General features: G+C 48.8%; 1 protein-coding gene across 2 annotated transcripts in view; it reads right to left on the bottom strand.

Annotated features, from left to right (window-relative positions):
* Positions 1–8,199: 8,199 nt before the first annotated feature.
* HNF4A (hepatocyte nuclear factor 4 alpha) overlaps positions 8,200–21,272 on the bottom strand; it is a 61,261-nt gene continuing 48,188 nt past the window's right edge. Inside the window, exons 4-10 of one of the 2 annotated variants that reach the window (XM_054723827.1) lie at positions 20,393–20,499; positions 19,563–19,718; positions 16,123–16,210; positions 15,582–15,737; positions 12,259–12,495; positions 10,040–10,162; positions 8,200–8,815 (exon numbers count right to left, since the gene is read on the bottom strand). In XM_054723827.1, the coding sequence (XP_054579802.1) occupies positions 8,673–8,815; positions 10,040–10,162; positions 12,259–12,495; positions 15,582–15,737; positions 16,123–16,210; positions 19,563–19,718; positions 20,393–20,499 (1,010 nt within the window). In that variant the 3' untranslated portion in view covers positions 8,200–8,672. Of the gene's footprint in view, positions 8,816–10,009; positions 10,163–12,258; positions 12,496–15,581; positions 15,738–16,122; positions 16,211–19,562; positions 19,719–20,392; positions 20,500–21,272 lie in introns of both variants that reach the window. The other variant, XM_054723826.1, reaches the window with a different exon arrangement.

A 21,272-nucleotide genomic window follows, 5' to 3' on the forward strand; every position in this document is an offset into this window, starting at 1 on the left:
TCAGGAGTAGCAGCCAGCCAGGGCCATGGTCACCTGAGGGCCTGGAGGATCCACTTCCAAGACGGCTCGTTCCCACGGCTGGCAGTGGACAGCAGGCCTCAGTCCCTCTCCACATGGACCTCACCTCAAGGCTGCTTGAGTGTTCTTACAACATGGCTGCTGGCTTCCTCAAAGCAAGTAATGCAAGATGGAACCTGCAATGCTTTTTGTAACCTAGCCTTAAAAGTCACATCCTATCATTTCCTCACTCGCCTAGTGATTGTACAGGAGAAGCCCTATTTTGTTGGGGTGTCAGTATCAGGAAGTGGGGCTCATTGGGGATCATCTTGGAGGCTGGTTGAACAAGACTGACAAAGTATCTGCTCTTAGAGTTAACAGTCTTGGGATAGGTGTGTGTGTGGTGGTGGTGCTGGGGTGGGGTGGGGGAGTGGTATGTAGAGGAAAACAATAAATCAATATACAAATAGAGATAATTTCAGATAGCTGTAAGCATAATGAAGAAAATCAAACAAGACAATAAGTTATATCAGGCATCAGTAAACTACAGTCACTGGCCAAGTCTGGCCTACTGCCTGCTTTTATAAATAAAGTTTTATTGGAACTCAGTCATGCCCAATCACTTACATATTGCTTATGGCTGCTTTCACACGATAAGGGTACATTTAATTAGTTGCAGCAAAGACCATATAGCTACACAGCCTCCTGTACTTAGCTAAGTTGGTCACGGTCAGCATCCAGATGCTCTAGATCCCTTTTTCACTCAGAATCTTCCTTGTCCATATTTTTAATGCAATATTGTCCTCTACACCACCAAAAGCTTTGCTCCATGATGACCTCCAGGATTTTCTTCCAACCCTCTTACTCCTAACCTGTAGGTTTGACCCTGACACTTTCTTCCTCTTACCGGAAGGTATCAACAGGAGGTTTTCAGGAAGCAACCAGGACTCAGGTCCCTCCCTCAAATGATCCTTAAGTCCTTTGAGATGATCCTTAAGTCCCAGAGGGTGCAGTTGTCCGGTGAGGCCACCGGAAATAATGACCAGAACCAAGCAGGTCAAGACTGCCACCTGGGCCCAGCCGGCGTGGCTCAGTGGTTGAGCGCCGACCTATGAATCAGGAGGTCACGGTTCAATTCCCTGCCAGGGCACATGCCAGGGTTGCGGGCTCGACCCCCAGTGGGTGGCATGCAGGAGGCAGCCAATTGATGATTCTCTCTCATCATTAACGTTTCTACCTCTCTCTCCCTTCCCTTCCTCTCTGAAATCAATAAAAAATATATTAAAAAAAAAAAAAAAGACTGCCACCCCCCTGTAACCGACAACAATGATGGGTGGGATGCCATTGATTTAAAGATACACCCTAACTTCAGAGATATCTTAATGTAAAAAAAAGTGCAGCATAGAATTTTTAGAATATCATGATCGTTGCTGCCTCTGGGGATTATGTGAGGATGAAATAAATCTGTGACCGGCCCCGGCCACAAGCCCCAGAGTGCCTGGCTCAGCAGTGGCGGCCCCTTGGCATTGCTCAACTGCCCCCCCGGCTCTCAGGGCCCAGGGCATCGCCCTTGCAGGGCCCACTCCGGTTTATGGCGACAATCACTGCCCCTGCCAGACATGATCTCAAAGCCATAAAGACTTTTACAGTTTCTCTCTCCCCCGAGATAAGCCTGGGGAGCCCTTCCCAAGGCCGGGAGCAATTTCAGAGCCGCAGGGGGAGCGGCTGGGCATTGCACAAGGCGGTGGGGGGGAGGGGGGAATGGAACAAGTTTTATGGCCCAACTTCTCTAGAATTGCCAGGTTCTCATATCCTCAGCTTGAACCTGCTAGTGAAACCTCGGTACCATGCAGGGCACACAGCAGGGACCTCCTCACTTTGCCACTCTTACGGTCTGTGTGGACCCAGGGCAACTCACTTCCTCTCACCTGCAAAACAAGGACGATCCGTTTAACCCCCTCACAGTCTCACCGAGGTGGCCGCCCACGAGGAGGGCCTGGCACACTTAGCACGCCTGCAACCGACACCGTTCGCACCCCTTTCCTCCCCATCAGATGCCTCTCAATCATCTGGCTGGTGCGTTGCTCTCTTTCTCTTTCCACCGGATGGTGGAGTAGCCCAGATGTGGTCCTCACCTACATCTCTCTGCTGGCTACACTCCCTCCCTCTTTAAGTGAGCTCACGAAACTATTTGGCTTTTTTCTTTCATATTTTTTATTAAGGTATAATTCCATACACGAATACTCACCTTTCATAGTGTATGGCTCTCCAAGTTTTGGCAAATGCTTTCGGTTGGGTAACCACCACACAGTCAAGATGCAGAGGATCACCACTCCCCCCAAGCCCCCATCCCACCCCATCTCAGCCCCGGCAACCACAGCATCTGTCCCTAGAGTTGTACTTTTGCAGAATATCATGTAGATGGAATCGTATGGTGGGTGGCCTTTGGGGTCTGGTTTCTTGCGCCCAGAATGACGCACCTGAGGTCCAGGTGCTTGTATCAGTAGGTTGTTTATTTTACCGCGCAGTTGGCTTTTCAGTCACATTTGTGCTTATGGCTTGGCCTTTCTCTCCAGCCCACCTCCTCTGTGAGTTCTAGGCTTGTATAGCCAGTGATTCCTTGGATATTTAATTAGCATCTCAAACAGAACATCCCAATGGAACGTTCTAACCCAAATCTACAGCTCTTCTAATCTTCCTCATTGCAAGAATCAGCACCACCAGCCCCAGTTACTTTTCTTCATACGTCCGACCCAGTAGCAAATTCTTGGCAGTGCTACTTCTAAAACATCCCAATCTGACCACCCCTCCCCACCACCACCTGTATTAATTTCTGATGTTGTATAAGAAAGTACCCCAAATTTAGTGGCTTAAAACAACACCCATTAGTCATCTCACCATGTCTGGTCAGATGGGCCTGGTGGGTTGGGGTTCTCTGCCCAGTCTTACACAACTGAAACCAAGGAATCAGCTGAGCTGTGTTCCTACCTGATGGCTCTGGGGAAGGACTGATTTCCAGCCTCATTCAAGTTGTTGCCTGAATTCGGTTTCTTGTGGTCACAGGACTGAGGTCACCACTTCCTAGCGGTCCGTCAGCAGGGTTCCTCTCAGCTTCGAGAGACTGCCTGCATCCCTTGCCATGTGTCCACCTCCATCTTCAAAGCTAGCCAGAGACTCTCCCTCATATCAAATCTCTCTCACATGTCGAATTTCATTTGCCAGAAAGAGCCCAACCCCTTTTAAGGGCTCACCTGATTAGGGCAGGCCATTAGCTCTCTCTAGTCACAAAGGGATACTCTCCTTCTCACAAAGTCATCTGGTTTGGGACCTTCATGACACCTGCACAATCCTGTCACAGTAGCACCTAGATTAGTGTCTGAATGAATAATTTGGAGGTGTGGATAGACCAGAGGGTCCCCTGGGGCACCTGTGAATTCTGTCTACACTACTCTAGCCCAAGCTGCCATAATCTCTCCCCGGAATCACCTCATAGACACCTCATCCCCCACGAAGCTGCCAGAATGATCTTTTAAAAACACAGATATGGCCAAAGCCTTCCCCTACCTACAAATGTCCAGTGATTTCTTATTTCCACAGAAGAAATTTCAGTTGTCCAGGGTTTGAGGCCCTCACCACCTGGCCCAGGTGTGGGATGAGGACTTCAGTGGCATACACAGGGACGGTGGTACGAAATGACATTATCCTCAAAGCCTGTCTCTTTATAGGTCTTACTTCCTTCTGAAATCGTGAAGGAGAGAGTCTCCATTGGATAGCATAGGCCTTTAACATCTCTCTAAATACTTGTCAATTTCTCATTTGAAGAAAGAGCAGAGATTTCCTGGGCAATCCTCTCTGGTTGCACCTTAAAAATATTGTTTTCATTTTAATTTTTCAGTCACCTCCTATTTATGGTTCATGACACTGGTATGGTATGGTTTCCCATTTATATCAGTGATCAGTGTAAAGAAAATAATTATGAATTGATTTAAAGAAAAAATATTAAGTAGTGGAAGGTGCAGTGGTCCTCGGAGTGGAGAGGATCAAGGTGGTGTGTGCCAGTGTGCGGTGACTGAAGGTTGGAAAGCGCTGGCCTCCGTCCTCCCTGCAGCCCACAGCCTGTGCTTCGTGCTGCCTGCCCAGCCCACTGCCCGTCCTCTCGCCTCAGTCTCTCATTCTGTCTTTTCTCTCCCTTACTGTTGCCTCTCACTCCTCCTCCTGCGTGTGCACACCGCTCTCTCTCCCAGACCGCCGTAATCTCTCCCTTCCTCGATCCAGCATCTGAACAGCTGTCACCCTCACTCCTTGGCCTCTCAGCATTCAGCGGCTTGTTATTTCCCCTACAAGTAAAAACTGTAAGAGGGAGGGTCCTGGTGGTGCTGGGCCTTCATATTCCCCAGGACGCTTTGGCACAGGTATTTGCTCATCACCGTTTATAAATGATGAACTTCTCACAACCCACACTGCTTCTGCGCCACCACGCGGTGACTAAGGCATTCGTGCCCTCCTCCATTCTACCTCAGTGGCCCCTGGAGCCGGACAGCGGGTGTTTGAAGTTCACCGGGTGTTTGAAGCTGTTGCACCGGCTGTGGATGGATGAATGAAGAAACAAGTCCCTTCTGAGCCTCGGTTTCCACGTTCATAAAATAGAACAAGAATCGCTGACGCACGGGGTTGTTGTGGGGATTAAATTATGTTCAGTTATGCTTGACACAGCGGTCAATAAATGTTGCCCTTGGCATCAGGATTTGGTTTTTTTGCTCCACCATCATCAAACAGCTGCATGGGGTCCCGTGATTCAGGTCCGTTAGATCACATCTTGGGATTTACATATGACACACTGATTCCAGAATTGTAGTTCAAAGGTGACCTGGGTTCCACAAAAGAGGAAGTACGACCAACCCCCCGATTTGGGATGACAGGCCATTCACACTGCATGGAACTTTCTTTGGTTCCTCACCCAGCCTGTCTGTCACCCAGAGTCCCTTTCACGTCTCATCCCTGCTCTTTGAGTAGTGGGGTTCCATTTGGAATATGGGATGAAAAGCTTCCAGTATCATGGTTGGGGAAGCAACCTTCCCCCATTCTCAGTGAGGCCACATTGGTTGGGAGAAGCACAGGTTCAAGTCCTGGCTCAGTTGCTCTCTAGCTATGTGCCTTGGACAAGTGCCTTCACCTCTCTGAACCTTGGTTTCATCACCTCTAAAATGGGGAGAATAGCATTTGCTGTTTGTCTCCCAAGCTGATGTTTTGCAACTGAAATGGAAACCAAGCTCTGGCCACCAGCACTGAGATTTGAGATTAACTGGGGCAAAGGGTTGATGAGGTGGAGGAACCAAGGCCAGAGGAATTTATGGCAGTGCAGGGTTTATGGTTTTGATATGGACTTATTAAGCACACTCTAGGGCTGCAATCGTCTCCTCTGGCCCCGCCCCCATGTCCATGTTGGCAGCAGCATGGATGGGGCTTCTGTTGCAACATTAAGGAAAACATTTCCTGGTACTCATGAGAGGGTAGGGACAGGGGAAGGCAGGAATGGCCCTGGGATCAGGCAGGATCAATGGTGCTCTTGAGGCTGGAGAACTTAATGGCCAGCCTCTCACTAAAAGGGACTGGCTGAAGAAGTCACACTCACTGAGTCCCTGGTGGTGGACACTTTGGGCACCTCATACACACACAGCTCTTATAGTTACTAAGATCTCATTCCATGAATCCTGACAACACCCCTGCAGGGAGGGATCATTCCCATTTTACAGATGCAGCTCAGAGGGATGGAGTGACCAGACCAAGGTTACAATGAATCTCCCAGATGTGTGACTCCTGGACTGGAACTGCCAATCCCTCTGTTGGGAAAGAACTAAAAGGGTCACTATGCTCCACCCTCATCCTTGAGTGACACCACACCTAGGCACCCCATCAGCAATCTCCCATTCACCCATCACTGAATGCCATGGTGTGCTGGTGAACGTTTAACAACCCGCTCTCCGGGGGAAAGCCTTGATTTATAGTGTTTGCCAGTTCCTGTGGTGTAAATGCTTCCACCGCTGCTATCATTGTGATATTGCCCAACAGAGAGTTGGGAAGAGAAGTTAACAATCGGCTCTCACAAGCCAGTTCCAGCACATCTCTGAGTGAATGTGAGGCTGTGGTCCTTGGTGGTTAGTTTATCAGGGGACAAGGCCAAGGTGGCTATGAACCTGGCTGGAATACTCAAGTGCATTCCTTGCTTTTAAAAATATATATATATATTTGTATTGATTACAAAGAAGATGGGAGAGGGAGAGAGAGATAGAAACATCAATGATGAGAGAGAATCATTGATTGGCTGCCTCCTGCACACCCGCTACTGGGGATCGAGCCTGCAACCCAGGCATGTGCCCTTGACCGGAATCGAACCCAGCACCCTCCAGTCCGCAGGCCAACACTCTATCCACTAAGCCAAACTGGCTAGGGCTCCTTGCTTTTATTCTTTTTCAAAACAACACTTGCTTTGATGAAATTTCCCCATGCCTACTTGTCCCTTATTGCTGGCAGGTTGACCCAGGACCCAAACAGGGCTCCATCTTGGACCCTCATGGTAGACCCTCTTGCCATCCTTTCAGGTCTTTCCATCACCCCCTCCCTTATCGGCTTTCATGTCTCCACTAACTGAGTACTCAAAATCAAGGGACCAGAATGAGATTTCCACTTCTGCCTCTTTAAGGAAAATCACTTCCCCTGAGCCTCAGTTTCCCCATCTATAAAGTGGGTGGTGGTGGTAACAATGTCTAACCTGCTTACCTCTTGATGTGAAGATTAAACAATAATGGCTTTGAGAGCACTTTGCACACTGTAGGAGACTATTTTCATTCTTATTTCTAACACCTGAAAGGAAGAAAAGACACCCATCCAAGGACTTAGAAAACATACATGCCATTTATTTAGCTTTATAAACTTTTGTTAAAACACACAATAAATGTTTCTTGTTTGTTTGTTTGCCCCATTGGGTGGCAGTGACAGGGGCTCAGGTGCCAGCACAGGACCTAATGACATTCACACCCCCTGGAAGAAGCTGGTGGATCTGCCAGAACCCAACCCACTTTCAGAACTGCTGGATGTGAATTTCACACTTCATCCCAATCAGGGCAAATCACAGAGCAATCTGGCAAAAGTAATTGGCTTGATCATCACAAGAAATCTAGGAGCATCCATGTACAACCCTTTCCTGTCCTCCCTGTCCCCTCTAGGAGAGCCACGGGGACTCTGGAAGCTTCTGAGAGCTGCCTAGAGAAGGAATTGTCTCAGTGGAGGAATTACAGGGTCCATGGATGCCCTCCCAACCATTTTTTAAGTCCATCAGGTTTTGTTTTAGGACTACAACTCAGGTAGACAAAAATTCCAATGTGGTATCCTCAGTTTAGAATCAGGAAAGTAAACTTGTCTTTACTCTGTTTCCTATAATTGCAATAAAATTATTAAAGTGGAATGGATTTCTCCTCCAGGAAGAGTTGACTTGGGCAGAGGACTGACCCCTGCCCCAGGAAATTGCTACCATTAAAAGCCACTGTTGCCCCACTCCACCCCATGGGAAATTCTTACCTCAGCTTTGCTCCCATGACATTGGGGGGTGGAAGAGCAAACAGAAGGAATGACCATGATGAGCGGAATGACTCCAGCTTCCCTACCTCACCTCGCACCAGCCTGAGCCCCCTGGCTGGGATTTCTGGGGAACTGAAATGAGATGTGGCTAAGGAAGGCTGGGGCGCTCAGAGCAGGGAACACTCTCTCCTGGGACTGGGGATTTGGCTTGCTGGAGTGGGGAGGACAATCCTCACAGCACTGGAGATGCAGAGATTTCTCTGGGACATACTGTCCAAATACCCTTCATGCCTCTTTTGCCAAAAGAAACGATCACTAATGATGGAATTGGGGGGGCACTGGGGTACTTCCCCATCTATCCAGAAGGGTCAGCCCTGGCTGGGGGGTAGATAACCCGTCTAACTATTCATCCTCCTACAAGGCACAGCTCTGGTCCCAGGCCTGGTCCCAGCTTTCATTGCCATGGGCAAGTGGCATTTTTCAGAATTCCCCAAAGCCACCAGGATTCTGCATGGACGAGGCACCGGCTGTTTCATCCTGGGGTTTAATGGCTCCAGAATGTACCCTGAGTGATGCTCCCCAGAGCAAGTCTCAAACCCAGACCTGCCCCTGCCTCCCCTCCCGCCCCAAACTGGCCCACTCCAGGAATGGCAGAATTCTGACACTCATCCCTCAGAGTTGGGGAGCAAAGAGAGAAAAGGGGCCTGGACACTATGACAGCACTGGGGAGAAGCACCAGCCTCAGGGGAAGAGAGCTGTGCTTGAGCGAGGTCCCACGCCATCTCTAGGCAGCAGGTGAAGCAGCTGGGGGTAGAGATGGATGAAGGGGAAGGCAGTGGCTTCGGCAAGAGAAACGTTGTCCAAGGCAGCAGAGGATTCTCCAGCTGGGATCTCCCCAAGTCAAGGCCCCATCATCCAGAGCAGAGGAGGGTGGCAATGTGACGTGGCCCACAGCCTAAGTTCTTGGGCCCTTTGCCCTTTTCACTACTGCTCTGGGACTGGCCCTATTGTCACAGCTTCCAGCCCTGTGACCGAGTGACCACCAGGGGCTCTCTGAGGGGACTGGAGGGCCAGCAGAGCCCCCGACCCCCGGCGACTTGCTAGATGACTTCTTGCTTGGTGATAGTCAGCTGGGGGATGGCAGAGGGGGGCTTGACAATTGTGGTGATGGCTCCTGGCAGGAGTTTGTAGGGCTCAGACCCTGAGCCACCTGGTGGTGAGGGCTGTGGAGTCTCAGGGGTGGCTGGAGGGACAGAGAGACAGACAGGCTGTTCAGAATCCTAGCCCTTTGGAGAGTAAAAGCAGAGCCCTAGGAAAGTTCTCCCCCCTCTCTGGGGCTCCGTTTCCTCTTCTATCAAATGAGAGAAAGAAACCAGATAATCTCCAAAGTCTCTTATGGCTCAAATCTTCGGATCCCAGATCACAGTCTTATGTTCTGTAAGGTCTGAAAGGCTATGGCTGGGCCAGGTCACACCCAGTTCCTACCAACCTCCATCTCCTCCACTGTTTGATATGGAGACACGAGCTGCTTCTCCCAAACCAGGGCCCAAGTCTGACTCTCCCCAAGGACAATGGGACATGTGACAGGAATACCCATTCTTGGAGAGAAGGAGCAACAATTGATGAAACCCTAACTGGCTTAAAAAAATTCTCTGATATTTAGGTAGATGAGCAATAGAAACTAATTGGCCTCACCCCCATAATAGGTTTAGAAAGTAACTTTGAGCCCAGCTGGTGTGGCTCAATGGTTGAGCACCAACCTATGAACCCAGAGGTCATGGTTCAATTCTCTATCAGGGCACATACCCGGGTTGCGGGCTCGATCCCCAGTAAGGGGCATGCATAATTCTCTCTCATCATTGATGTTTCTATCTCTCCCTCTCCCTTCCTCTCTCTGAAATCAACAAAAACAGAAAAAAATGGAAAGTAACTTTGATCATGACCCACTTGGCTAATTTTAGTCAATGGACAACTTTCCTAAAGAACCATCTCAAAGAAATGAAATCTCATTTTAGTGGACTGCCTCATCCCGATGATAATCTTACTCTTTGAGGAACGTTGCCAATGATAAACTCACTCTTGTGTGAGATTTTACCTCAGAGGAGAGCCTAGTTCAACGGACATCCCAACCTAATAAATAGTCTCACTCAGTTGTTTAGTGGATAGCCTTACCCAATTGAGAAGCCTTATTGAATGAACAATTTTACCTAATGCCCAACACCTAATGGAATTTTCACCCTAATGGATATCCTCACCCAATGGGAAACCTCATCTAGTGGATTACCCCATCCCAAGGACGGGTTCATTCAGTAGAGGTTATCAATCACCTTACTGAATAGCAGCCTTAACAAATACACAATCTCATCCCTCATCCCTATCCTGGCTCCCTCTTAGGCCCCAACCTCACCCCTTCCTGAATAGAACCCAAGTTGCCCACCTGCCTGCCCCCTGGGTCGGGGCCACTCACACATCTGTCCGTTGCTGAGGTGAGTAGGCATCGTGTTGGCAACAATGACGTTGGTGCCCATGTGTTCCTGCATCAGGTGAGGGTGCAGGGGATGATGGGCATGAGTTGCATCACTGGAGGATCCTGCAGGTAGAGGGAAGACTCAATGAAGATGAAGAGTTTGGGATAAGGACCATGGGCCTTGAGACACCATCTTCCTCAGGTGTGGCCAATCAACCTACCCATCCATTATGGATGATGCCTATTGGGTTCCTATTCCTGGGCTAGCAAACTGGGGTTTATCATTCCCATCCATGGACTTTATGAGGATATTAAGAGGACCCAGCTAACCAAGAGAACAAAAGTGATTTAAACAAAACAGAAGCATGTAAAGAAGCATTGAGATAATTTAAATATTATCATGAGTATTGATTGCATATTAATATAATGGATTTAATCAATGGCTTTCGAAATTCCTTAGCATGGAAGTTCTTCAACCATTTGGTCCCAACTCACGTTTCAGCCAAGCTGACCTATTTACAGCATCTATGTGTTTCTTTGTACTTTCCTGTAATTTCCAATCTCTCTGCTTTTGCTCATGTACTGGCTCCACTAGAGATGCCTTCCTCACCCCTCCATGTCCACACGTCCAAATTCTAGTTCAGATATTTCCTCTTAAGGGAAGCCTCTCCTGGTTCTCTCCACCCCAGTAGGAAGTCAACTTCTCCTTCCTTGCAATGCCCAGAGTAATTAATTTATCTGTAACCCATCTTTAGGAATAACCACTTCTCCTGTCTGTGAGCATTACAATCAGTCCAAGCTTCCTTGCTTAGATCCTGCCTTCTATCCTTCCAGCTCACTTCATCTAGTACCACCACTGCAAAAACTCTTCAACCCTATTGAGGCTGCAAACTCACTGATCCACACTTTTCCCTATTACCCCATTTTTATTTCTCTTTTAGTGCAGCCAAGATTCCATAGCCTAGTATTATAATCCCTCCCTCCCTTGCATTCAACATCAACTCCCTCATAGCTCCTCTTCAGAGTAAAATGTTTTCAAAGGGTTGTCTACTCTTGCTATCTCCACTTCATTTTCCCACTCACTCTGTTACACTTCCCAGTCTGGTTTCCTTTCCCATGGTCCTCTGACACTACTGCTCTTTTCACAATGGCCAAGAGCCTCCATTGTGCCAATCCAATGAACACCTCCATCCCTTTCCTGTGAACTTAATTCCATTACATGCCCTGTTCTCCTTAAAACATGCTCTTCTCTTGGATTCTGGAACTTCCCTGGTTTTGCTCTTATCCCACTGGCTCCTCTTCCTCCAACCTCCTCCCATGGCATCTAATTGCTGGAATACCATGGAGTTGCCTTTCACCCTAAGCTTTGGGATTGTATTTTAGTAACAGACTAAGACATCCAACTGCCTCCATGATAATTCAACTTGGATGCCTAACAGTCATCTCAAGCTTAACTCAAGTCTAAAATGGATCCCTCACCATCACCACCACACCCAGCCTCCAACTGTTCTCTCTCAGTCTTCCCATTTTAGCAAATTGATCCACCAGCATTCCTGTTACTCAGAGCAAAAACATAGGTTTTATCCTGGACTCTCCTCCTCCCTCTCTCTCCCCACATCTGATCAATCAGCAAGTCCTGCAGGTTCTTCCTCCAAATAGATGATCAAGTTTTTCTCTGCTGCTAAATTCCCCGTCATGCTTTAGTCCAAGCCTCTATTGTCTTTTCCCTGATTGGAGACAATAACATTCTCAGGGGTCTCCTGTCTCCATTTTGCACCTCCCCCTCCCTAAATTCACTTTCTACCCAACAATCAGAGTAGTTTGTTTAAAACACTAGTGTGATGTTCAATCTTCTTATAATAGTTGCATGAGAATAAAATAAAAAATTTCTGATCATGGCCTATAACACCATATACTTATCATTTGGTTTCTGCCGGCTCTCCATCTTCATCTCATACAACTCCCCCAGCTCACCACCTTATCCTCCTTCTCAAACACACTACCCTCTCCTGCTTCAGGACTTCTGTATTAGTTACTTCTGTCTAGAATGTTTTTCTCTTCACTTTTAAATACTCAATTTTTTTTATCCATCTGGTCTAAGCACAAAAGTCACCACTTCAGAGAAGTCTCCCTTGGCCAACCTGTCAAAAGAGGCCCCTTCTCTTGGAGAGACCCCTGTCCCCGCCCACCTCTCTGCCCCTCCGGGGCGGGGCACGGACCTCCCAGCAGCATCTCCTGCAGCAGGTTGTCGATCTTGGCCATGCCAAAGAGCTTGATGAACTGGATCTGCTCGATCATCTGCCAGGTGATGCTCTGCAGGGTGGGCAGCAGCAGCAGCAGCTCCCCGAAGCGGCCACGTGAGTCATACTGGCGGTCGTTGATGTAGTCCTCCAGGCTCACCTGCACCTGGGACCGCAGCCTCTTGATCTTACCCGGGTCACTCAAACCTTTAGCATCTGAAACAGGAGGGGGTGGGCAAGGGAGGGCAGTGGGGCCCAGTTAGAGCACCTGGGGAGTCAGGACCCAGACTTCCCCTGACTCATGGGGCCCTCACAGGGGGCCTAGTGGCTCAAGGTCACACAGGGGATCCTCAGCAGTGCTGGGATGAGGATTCAGGGTCCGCAAGAAGCAGAGCGCACTAATGCAAACTGTAGCTTCCTGGACTCAGGCAGAAAAGTGTTTCTGTCACATTTCCTAAGATGCAGAACTGGGAGAGAGGAGTGAGGGATGGAGGGTGAGACTTCAGGAACATACCCAAGAGGGCATTTAGGAACTTCCTCATTACACATGGAGAAACTGAGGCACAGAGCAGGGAAAGGACTTGGCCCAGGTCACACATCCAGTGTTGGCAATCTATGATGTGGACTTGGGGCTCCTGACTTCCAGTTGAGTTCCCACTGTCCAGATCTCAGCACACACTGCTTCTGCTGCCTTAGAGCTGTATCCCCACTTCTCTGCTCCCTTGCCTACATCATCCTAGGGTCTCAGCTTAGGTTTCACCTCCACCAAGAAGCCTTCTCCATTCTACCCTCCCCAAGTCCACATTATGTGTCCATCATGTTCCCAAATTTCTGTGGCTCTTCCGTTACTACTGACTGCACAAGAGGCAATTGTCTCTTCCACTTTATGTGCGCTCTGGGCAGGAAGGCATATATATCATTTGTCATTTTAAACCCACCACCTAGTACCAGGCACAGTCAGTACTTGTTGAATAGATTAAAGGATAGGTAGATGGATAGAAAGATAATTGAATGGAAAAAAAAATCAATAGATAAATTCTAGATCCTCCATATCAAGAAGGGGACTCAAGTAGTCCTCCAATGGATAATCTCAAACTTCATGGAGGTAATGCATTTATTTCCTAATGTAAGTGGCAGAAAGAGAATTTTACCCACACATCCAGTCCAGGATGCTCTCCACTAACCATGTTTGTGCATTCTTTTACTCAGTCAACAAACTTTATTGAACACCACCTACATGCCAGGCCCTCTAATAGGTCACCTACCCCTCCAAGCCAGGTTACTGACCTGACTCAGCGTCAGTAAACCTGCACATTTTACTGAGCTGTTTACTCTGTCTAGCCCTGTGCTGAGTGCTTCAGGGAGTCTAACCTGGGCCAGACTCTCAAGGAAACTAGAACTAGCACTCTTACCCTTTAGGAAACGGGGACTAGCATGTGGTAGGTAATAACATGGGCTTGAGATCTGAATAGTCTGAAGTTCAAGTCCGAGCTCTGCCATTTCCTGGTTGTGTGACCTTGGTCACATTAACTGATTTCCCTGTGCTCAGTTTTCTAATCTGTAAAATGAAGATAGTAATTCCCACCTTGTACCATGTTGCAAATACTAAATGAGATGATCCACACAGAGTGTTTAGAATGGTGTCTTAAAGAGCATTCCATAAATGGTGATCATCTCCCTCTTTATTACTATTATTACTAGAGGTGATCTTCATGCAGGTAGGACCTAAGACAGTGCCTGGCACACAGTAGGTGTTCTCTAACATGTAAGGAGGAAAGGAAGCAAGCAAGCCTTTGGGGGCCCAGGAATCTTGACATTGTAAAATAAAATCAGGCTTTGCACAGACATAACTACAAACTACAAATGCAGGTGGAAAGTCAGTAGATGGAATGGGGATAGGAGAGTATAACTGAAGGACAGGGTGGGGATGCGGTACAGTAGTCCCCACTTATCTGCAGGAGATACAGTCCAAGGTCCCAAGTGGATGCCTAAAACCACAAACAGAACTGATCCTTTATATACCATGTTAGAGACTATATTTTTTCCTACACATACATACCTATCATGAAGTTTAATTGATAAATTAGGCACAGTAAGAGATTAATACCAATAACTAATAAATACTAAAATTGAACAATTATAACAATACATTGTAATAAAAGTTATGTGAATATGGTCTCTCTCTTTCTATCTCAAGATACCTTATTAAACTGTACTCACCTTTTCACTTAAAGGAAGTACTTTTACGGCTTCTCTTTGGATTGTCCAAAGTGCCAGCATCGCTACTCTAGCACTTTAGGGCCATTATTTAGTAAAATAGGGTGACTTGACCACAAGGACTGCAATTCTGGGATAGTCAATCTGATAACCGCATTGGTTACCAAGTGACTAACAGGCAGATAGCATATGCAGAGTGAATACGCTGGAAAAGGGATGATTCACATCCCAGGTGGGACAGAGCCGGAGGGTGCAAGATTTCATCACACTACTCAGAACACCCTGCAATGGTAAACTTATGAATTGTTTATTCCTGGAATTTGACCACAGGTAACTGAAACCTCAAAAAACAAAACTATGGATAAGGGGGACTACATGCTACATGAAGGGTTGGAAAATACTCTCCACAGTTGATAGGACAAGGAATGAAGGCATAAGCACATAACAAACATTATAAAGGTGACCAATAGAGACACTAAAATAGCCAGAAAAAATACATTAAGAGAATGGAGGAGAATAGGAATGGTGATAAAAGAAGTGAAACCCTCCACTAGCCTAGGAGGAAAAATACGACCTAAAAAAGATAAAGCAAGAGAGAGCAGGCTTAGCATTTTATTTTGAGCTCAAGGTAATGGCCAGAAGAAACGATAAAGAATCAGAAATGGCTCCCTCTGGGGAGTAGGCTTTAGCAGGAAAAGTGGAGTAGGGAGGAATATTTGCATTTTAAGTATGTGCAGATATTATTTTGCTCGGGGTAAGGGTACACCCAAGGTACATCCCCTCTTGAGGAAAAGAAGATAAAAGGAAAGAAACGAAGGAAAGACGGGAGATGAAAGAGAAGGAAGGAGGGAGGAAGGGAAAGGAAAGAGAAAACCCCAGCCTCTGGGTTCAGTGTGCCCTGACAAGTCATATCATCCCTTTGAACTTTGATTTTTCCTTATCTCTGAAATGGAGCTAAGAAAAACATCCTCTCCTGGTTGTTGTACTAAAGAGATGAGGTTGTGAACTTGGGGTCTATAACCCAGTCGGAGAAGTCTGACAGAGGGTCTGGAGCATCGGGGGTGGGTGGGAGGTGTGGACTATACCTGGGTCAAAGAAGATGATGGCTTTGAGGCAGGCATACTCATTGTCATCGATCTGCAGCTCCTGGAAAGGCAGCACCAGCTCATCCAGGATGCGCATGGACACCCGGCTCATCTCTGCCAGCTCCGGGCAATGCCGGGGGATGATGTAGTCATTTCCTGGGTGAGTTGGAAGGAGAGGGGATGGAGACACTACCTTGGGTGTACCCTTACCCCTAGCTCTGAACAGGCCCTGTCCTTTGCAGTGGCAATGCAGTTGATGCCCACGGGAGGAGTGCCCATTTTACGGATGAGAAAGTTAAGACCCAGATTAAAGGAACGAGTTGCTTGAAATCATCAAACTGGGCCTGGAATCTGGCTTTGAGTGTGTTTGAACATTGCCTGCCCTAATTCCTTGGGTCCATATTTCCTTGCATCCAAGGGGAGAGGGCTATTTCTGATTGGTCTCCCTTGCCCCAGCATGCTGCCATGGACATCTCCTGTGCCCAGGTGGGTTCCACACTGGACATGCCCAGAGCCCTGGCTGAGCAGGCCACCTCCTCACCTAGTAATAGAACGTCCTTGAACACCATAGAGCGCTTGGTGGCTCCAAGAAGCAGGTGCTCGCCGGCGTGGGCTCTGAGCAGGGCCACCTGGAAGAGAGAAGAGACAGCTTCTGGTGCCTGCACACCTGTGAGGGCTGCTCCTAGTTAATTCACCGACACTGGGCAAGTCAGCCTCATGCTTCCCTCGCCTTTACCTGCCTGAATTATAAAACAGGCATCAGAAACCTGCTGCCTTCTTCCCGTAACTGATCAACTGGGGATCTGGAGAAGATTCAGCAGGAATCCAGGAGGGGAAAGAACACGCACTAGGAGCAGGGCCACCAAACACTGACTTTGACCTTGAATTTCTGTGTCCTTGGGCAAGTTGCTGCTCCCCCCTGGGCCTGGTTTATGTGCCTGGTGAAACTGTGACAATATTCTGGGTATATATTTTTTTCATTAGAGGTGCAAAGGCTTTCATCAGACTCTAGAGAGGGTCTACCACCCCGAAAGTTCTAAAACGGTGGGTCCCCGATTCCTACTCATGGGCCAGCTATGAAAGATTATGAAGAGCGGTTTATAAGAATGCAGATTCTTGGGCCCTACTTCTAGAGATTCTGATTCTGTATGTATGGGGATGGGCCCAAGGATCTGTGTTAAACAAGCTCCCAAGTGGATTCTGATGTGCAGTTGTGTTTGGGAAATCACTGCTCCAGATTTCCAGGCACCTGCCCACTCGACATTGTAGGATTCTAGTGGATGAGCTTGACAGACACCTTCCCTGCAGAGAAGACAAGTCTAAAGTTGGAGGTAGGAGCCCAGCCAACTCACAGGAGGACATCGCCTGCCCTTTCAGAACCATCTGCTTCAGTACTAGCATGAGAATCAAAGATGGGCTGGAAAAATAGTATCAGGCTGGTAACCTCAAGGGTCTTATCTGCAAGGTTGGGTTAGGGAGTTCAGAGGGTTTTAGCAGGCTAAATTATTAAGTAAAATGCTTTTGTTCATTAATTCATTTGATTGTTCATTCTTCCAGTCATCAAATGTTAAGTGCCTACTAAGTGACAAACACGTTTTAGGCAATGGGGACGCAATGGTGAAAGGGAAGGGAAAGAGAGAAAGTGAGAAGGAGAGAGAAACAAGAGAAGAGGGGAGCAAGGAAGGAAGAAAGGGAGGGAGGAAGAGAAGAAGGCGAGGGTATGAGATAAGAGCATAGGGCAAGAATAACTACATAAATGGGAGGTCAGAAAAGACCCATCTAAGGAGGTGGAATTGTTCTAAGGCACATAGTAAACATTCAATAAATATTTGTTTGAATGAAGAAAGGAAGAAATGGGTGAATGAACGAATGAGCAAACTAGTTAACTTCCTCTCCAGATGCAGCCCCTCCTAGGCAGCCACCTGTCCTTACCTAGTCTATTCCCCTGTGGTTAACCTGGTGAGGATGCCAGGAAAATAGGAGAAATGGCAAACAGGAGGTGAGAGTACACGTTCCATGACCAGGACAAGGATGCTTATTATTGAGCACTTCCTACACTGTACACAGGGCAGGGCCTTGTCACTTACCCAGTGGTTCTGATTGACAGGGAGAAGACCTGGCATCAAGTCCCAGCTCTGTGGCTGCCTTGCTCTGTGACTTGGGGCAAATCACCTTCCCTCTCTAGGCCTTATTCCCCTTATCCAATGCTACCCTAGCCTTCCAGGTTTCAATGGATTGATATTCCAGACAAAACAAGAAGCAAACAACTTGGAAAGTGGTTCCTGAGCAATGTCTACAGATTTGAGGTGTCCTTTGGAAGACAATGACCCCCATCTCCCAGGTGTGTCTTCTCCTCCTCCCCAACCCCCATCTAGAGCAAATGGGCTCCTTGTACACCGTGAATGGGGAGCTGGGAACCCTCAGGATCCGGGTCCAGCCCCCTGACATGGCAACTGTTCTGGGGGTGAGCAGGCAGGGGGGTGTTAATGATTGTCCCGTGTTATTGGCCACCCATCACTGCTCTCTGAGAATGCTCTGAGCCCTAGCCAGGGAGGTTTGAGTGGGAAATCGAGGTTAACAATTGTTCAGCTTGGGGGTATCTCGTTGCCCTGCTGAGCCCCTGGGAAGGAACAGGAGGGATTAAACATTAATGTAGATTCTCCAGCAGAGGGGACCAGGGCCAGAACACGAGGAGCAGGGGAGAAGCCAGGGGCTCTGCCAAGATCCCTGCCCTGTCATCCCTCCCAAAGCGGGAGGAATCCGTGTGAGAGGGCATCTGTTCCAGCCCCCGGTGCGAGGCCCAGGACCAGCCAAACTCATGTTTGCACAGCGTGTCCCATCGTGGGACACTAATAGGTGTTCTAGGAGAGGGTGGGTGTAAAAGGAGTTCCAGGAGCCCCGGGTCTGTCCACAAAGTTCAATAGGTGCCTTGCCTGCGGGGCTTCTCAGAAACTTGAACAGACTGGCATACGTTGCCAGTCTTTCATGCAAATGTGCAGAAGGGAGAAGTAAATGGACCGATGGACATCTAGGCCCTGTCCACTGAGACACCGAGCTTCCCTCAGAGCTGAGAAGGTGCCCAGCCCGGCTCTCCTTTCCCAGACAGGAAAAATGTCTGCAGAGGCCTAAGGGGTGCAGGAGCTGTCACTTGGGGTATCTCAGAAACTCATCTGTCCTCGGACACCATCCCCATTCCCCACTACCCCCCAACACACACACACACACACACACACACACACACACACACACACACACACACACAGTCCCCTGTTCTCCTGGGACATTTTTGGTATGTCAAAGAATGCACTTTGGGAAATAAAATGCTGAGCTATACCATGTTGGTGGGATACAGGAAGAAACTGACATTTAGGGAGGCCAGCAGTGGCCCCGGCACTGTGTAGTGCTCATTACATGATTTACACTTTTCAAATGGTAATGTCCTCAATCCTTCCAACAACGTTCTGAAGCAGGTATTACAATTTCCACTTTATAGATATGAAAACTGAGACTCAGAGACAGGAAGTAATCTGTCTTAGATCACACAGAGAACCAGTCTTAAAAACAGGGCTCAAGCCCAAATCTGCTGATCCTTGGCCTTGGGCCCCTGTCAATATCTCCTCGGGAGAGGAGGCCGGTGCAGAGGTACAGTGGATAGAAGCTTGAACTTTGGAGCTTGCCTGCCTAGTTCTAATCCCAGCTCTGCTGGATACTAGCTGTGTGACTGTGAGCAAGTTACTTAACCTCTCTGTGCCCCAGTTTCCTCACCTGTAAGATGGAACTAATAATAGCACTACCTCATAGGGTTGTTGGAAGGATTAAATGAGTTAACATTTGCAAAGTGATTTAAACAACTCCAGGACACATGAGCACTATGTGTGTTTTGTTAAATAAATTCAGACCAGTCCAAGGCTATATCCCAGGTGGGCCAGCCGGTCCCTCCTGCCCAGTGCCCCCACTGCCCATAGTCCACGTCCGCCGCACCTGGTCGTCCAGGGGGAGTTCGCAGAAAGCTGGGATGTACTTGGCCCACTCAACGAGCACCAGCAGCTGCTCCTTCATGGACTCGCACACGTCGGCAATGCTGGCGATCTTCTTTGCCCGGATGTCTCCGTTGATCCCAGAGACAGGGGAGGTGATCTGGGGGGAGATGAAGGAAAATGCTGGGGGTGGCTGGGCTGCCCCACACGCTCTGGACCCTGCAGAGGCCCCTCCCCAGATAGTGTCCCTGTCTGGAAAAGGGGAGATGGACTGTGGGTGCCGTCTTGGCTCGGAGGAAGTTTAAGGGAAAATGGACAGAAGGAAGGATGCTGAAGAAGCCCTGCTGCCTGCCCCTGCCTCCTCTTCCTCCAACTCCTCAGAATCCCAAGGAAGCCCTCAGCCCTAGGGGAGAAGCAGGGCAAAAATCCTCATCCCCATCTGGTAGATGAAGAAACCACAGCCCAGGGAGGTGCTGTGATTGGCCCAAGGCCAACGGCAAGAGGCTGACTAAGTCCCAGCTTGCTACTCTGTCCACTTGTTCGCTGCTCTGTTGTCTGGGGCTAAGCTGATCTCAGGCCCTCAGTGAAGGCAGAGATCTGCTTGGCCTGCACAATGCGGGCAGTGGATGAACCAGAAAGTGCCCCAGCGTGCCAGGCCTGCGTTCCAGTTTTGTCTTTGCTACTAAACTGGCCGTGTGACACTGGACTCAGCTTCCCTTCTGTGATATCTGAGGGTCCTTCTAGTTCCAGGGCTTGGCTGGGGAGGGCGGGGTGGAAGTGAGACTCCTCTTCAGTGTGTGGGGCCCCAGGTGGGTGGAGCAGTCACCCCAGTACCTGCTGGGACAGGACCTCCGCCTGCAGGAGCGCATTGATGGAGGGCAGACTGCTGTCCTCATAGCTTGACCTGCGAGTGCTGATCCGGTCCCGCTCATTTTGGACGGCTGTGAGGACAGCAGAGAGAAGTGAGGAGGGAGGGCAGGGATATGGAGGAGGGGAGGGCTGTTGCATGACTGATGAGGAATGGTGAGGTGCAAGGAGAGAGAGTTCAACCCTGACAGAGTTTCTGCAGGGCTGTCCTGCAGGGAAGGAGGTGGGAGTAGGAGGGGTGCGTCCAGGGGACAGAGCCCAGAACAACTTGTGGGAAGGAAGGGAGACAGATTCTAACCCTGCTTGTTAGAACTTTCCAAATGCCCAGACTGCCTCCACACAGTGCGGTGACTGCAGGACTGACCCACCCATCCCTGGAGGCATGCAAGACAATGATGACTTGGCAGAGGGCTTAAGGTGAGTCTTGAGCATTGAAGAGGGGATCTGTCTAGATAATAGATTTTCAAGCTCTGTTTTGAAAAAGGGTCCCTTTCTTTCCAGATGAAAGTGTGTAAAACAAGCATAATGAATTCCTTTGGATGACAGGAGATGGCCCAGGGATTCCTGAACACTGAGGCAGAGGCCTGGACAAGGGGATCTGGAGGCCCCGCCTGCCCTGGCCGTCTCATCCGTCAGCAGGAGCTGCAAGGGATCCAGGCTACCCTTCTCAGAGACAGCAAAGGTATGCTGTCCTCCCCCTGCCCATTGCTGGGCTCTCTCCCAGGAACTCAGAGATCTGGGGCCTGTGTCCACCAGGGCCCCACACCCCACTGCGTGTCCCCTTCTGGCCCAGTCCTGGCCGGAGATATAAGACGGACCTGCTGCCTTGGCCCTGTCCCTTGGACTC

This window comes from Eptesicus fuscus, chromosome 12, assembly GCF_027574615.1.
Source record: "Eptesicus fuscus isolate TK198812 chromosome 12, DD_ASM_mEF_20220401, whole genome shotgun sequence".
Lineage (NCBI taxonomy): Eukaryota > Metazoa > Chordata > Mammalia > Chiroptera > Vespertilionidae > Eptesicus > Eptesicus fuscus.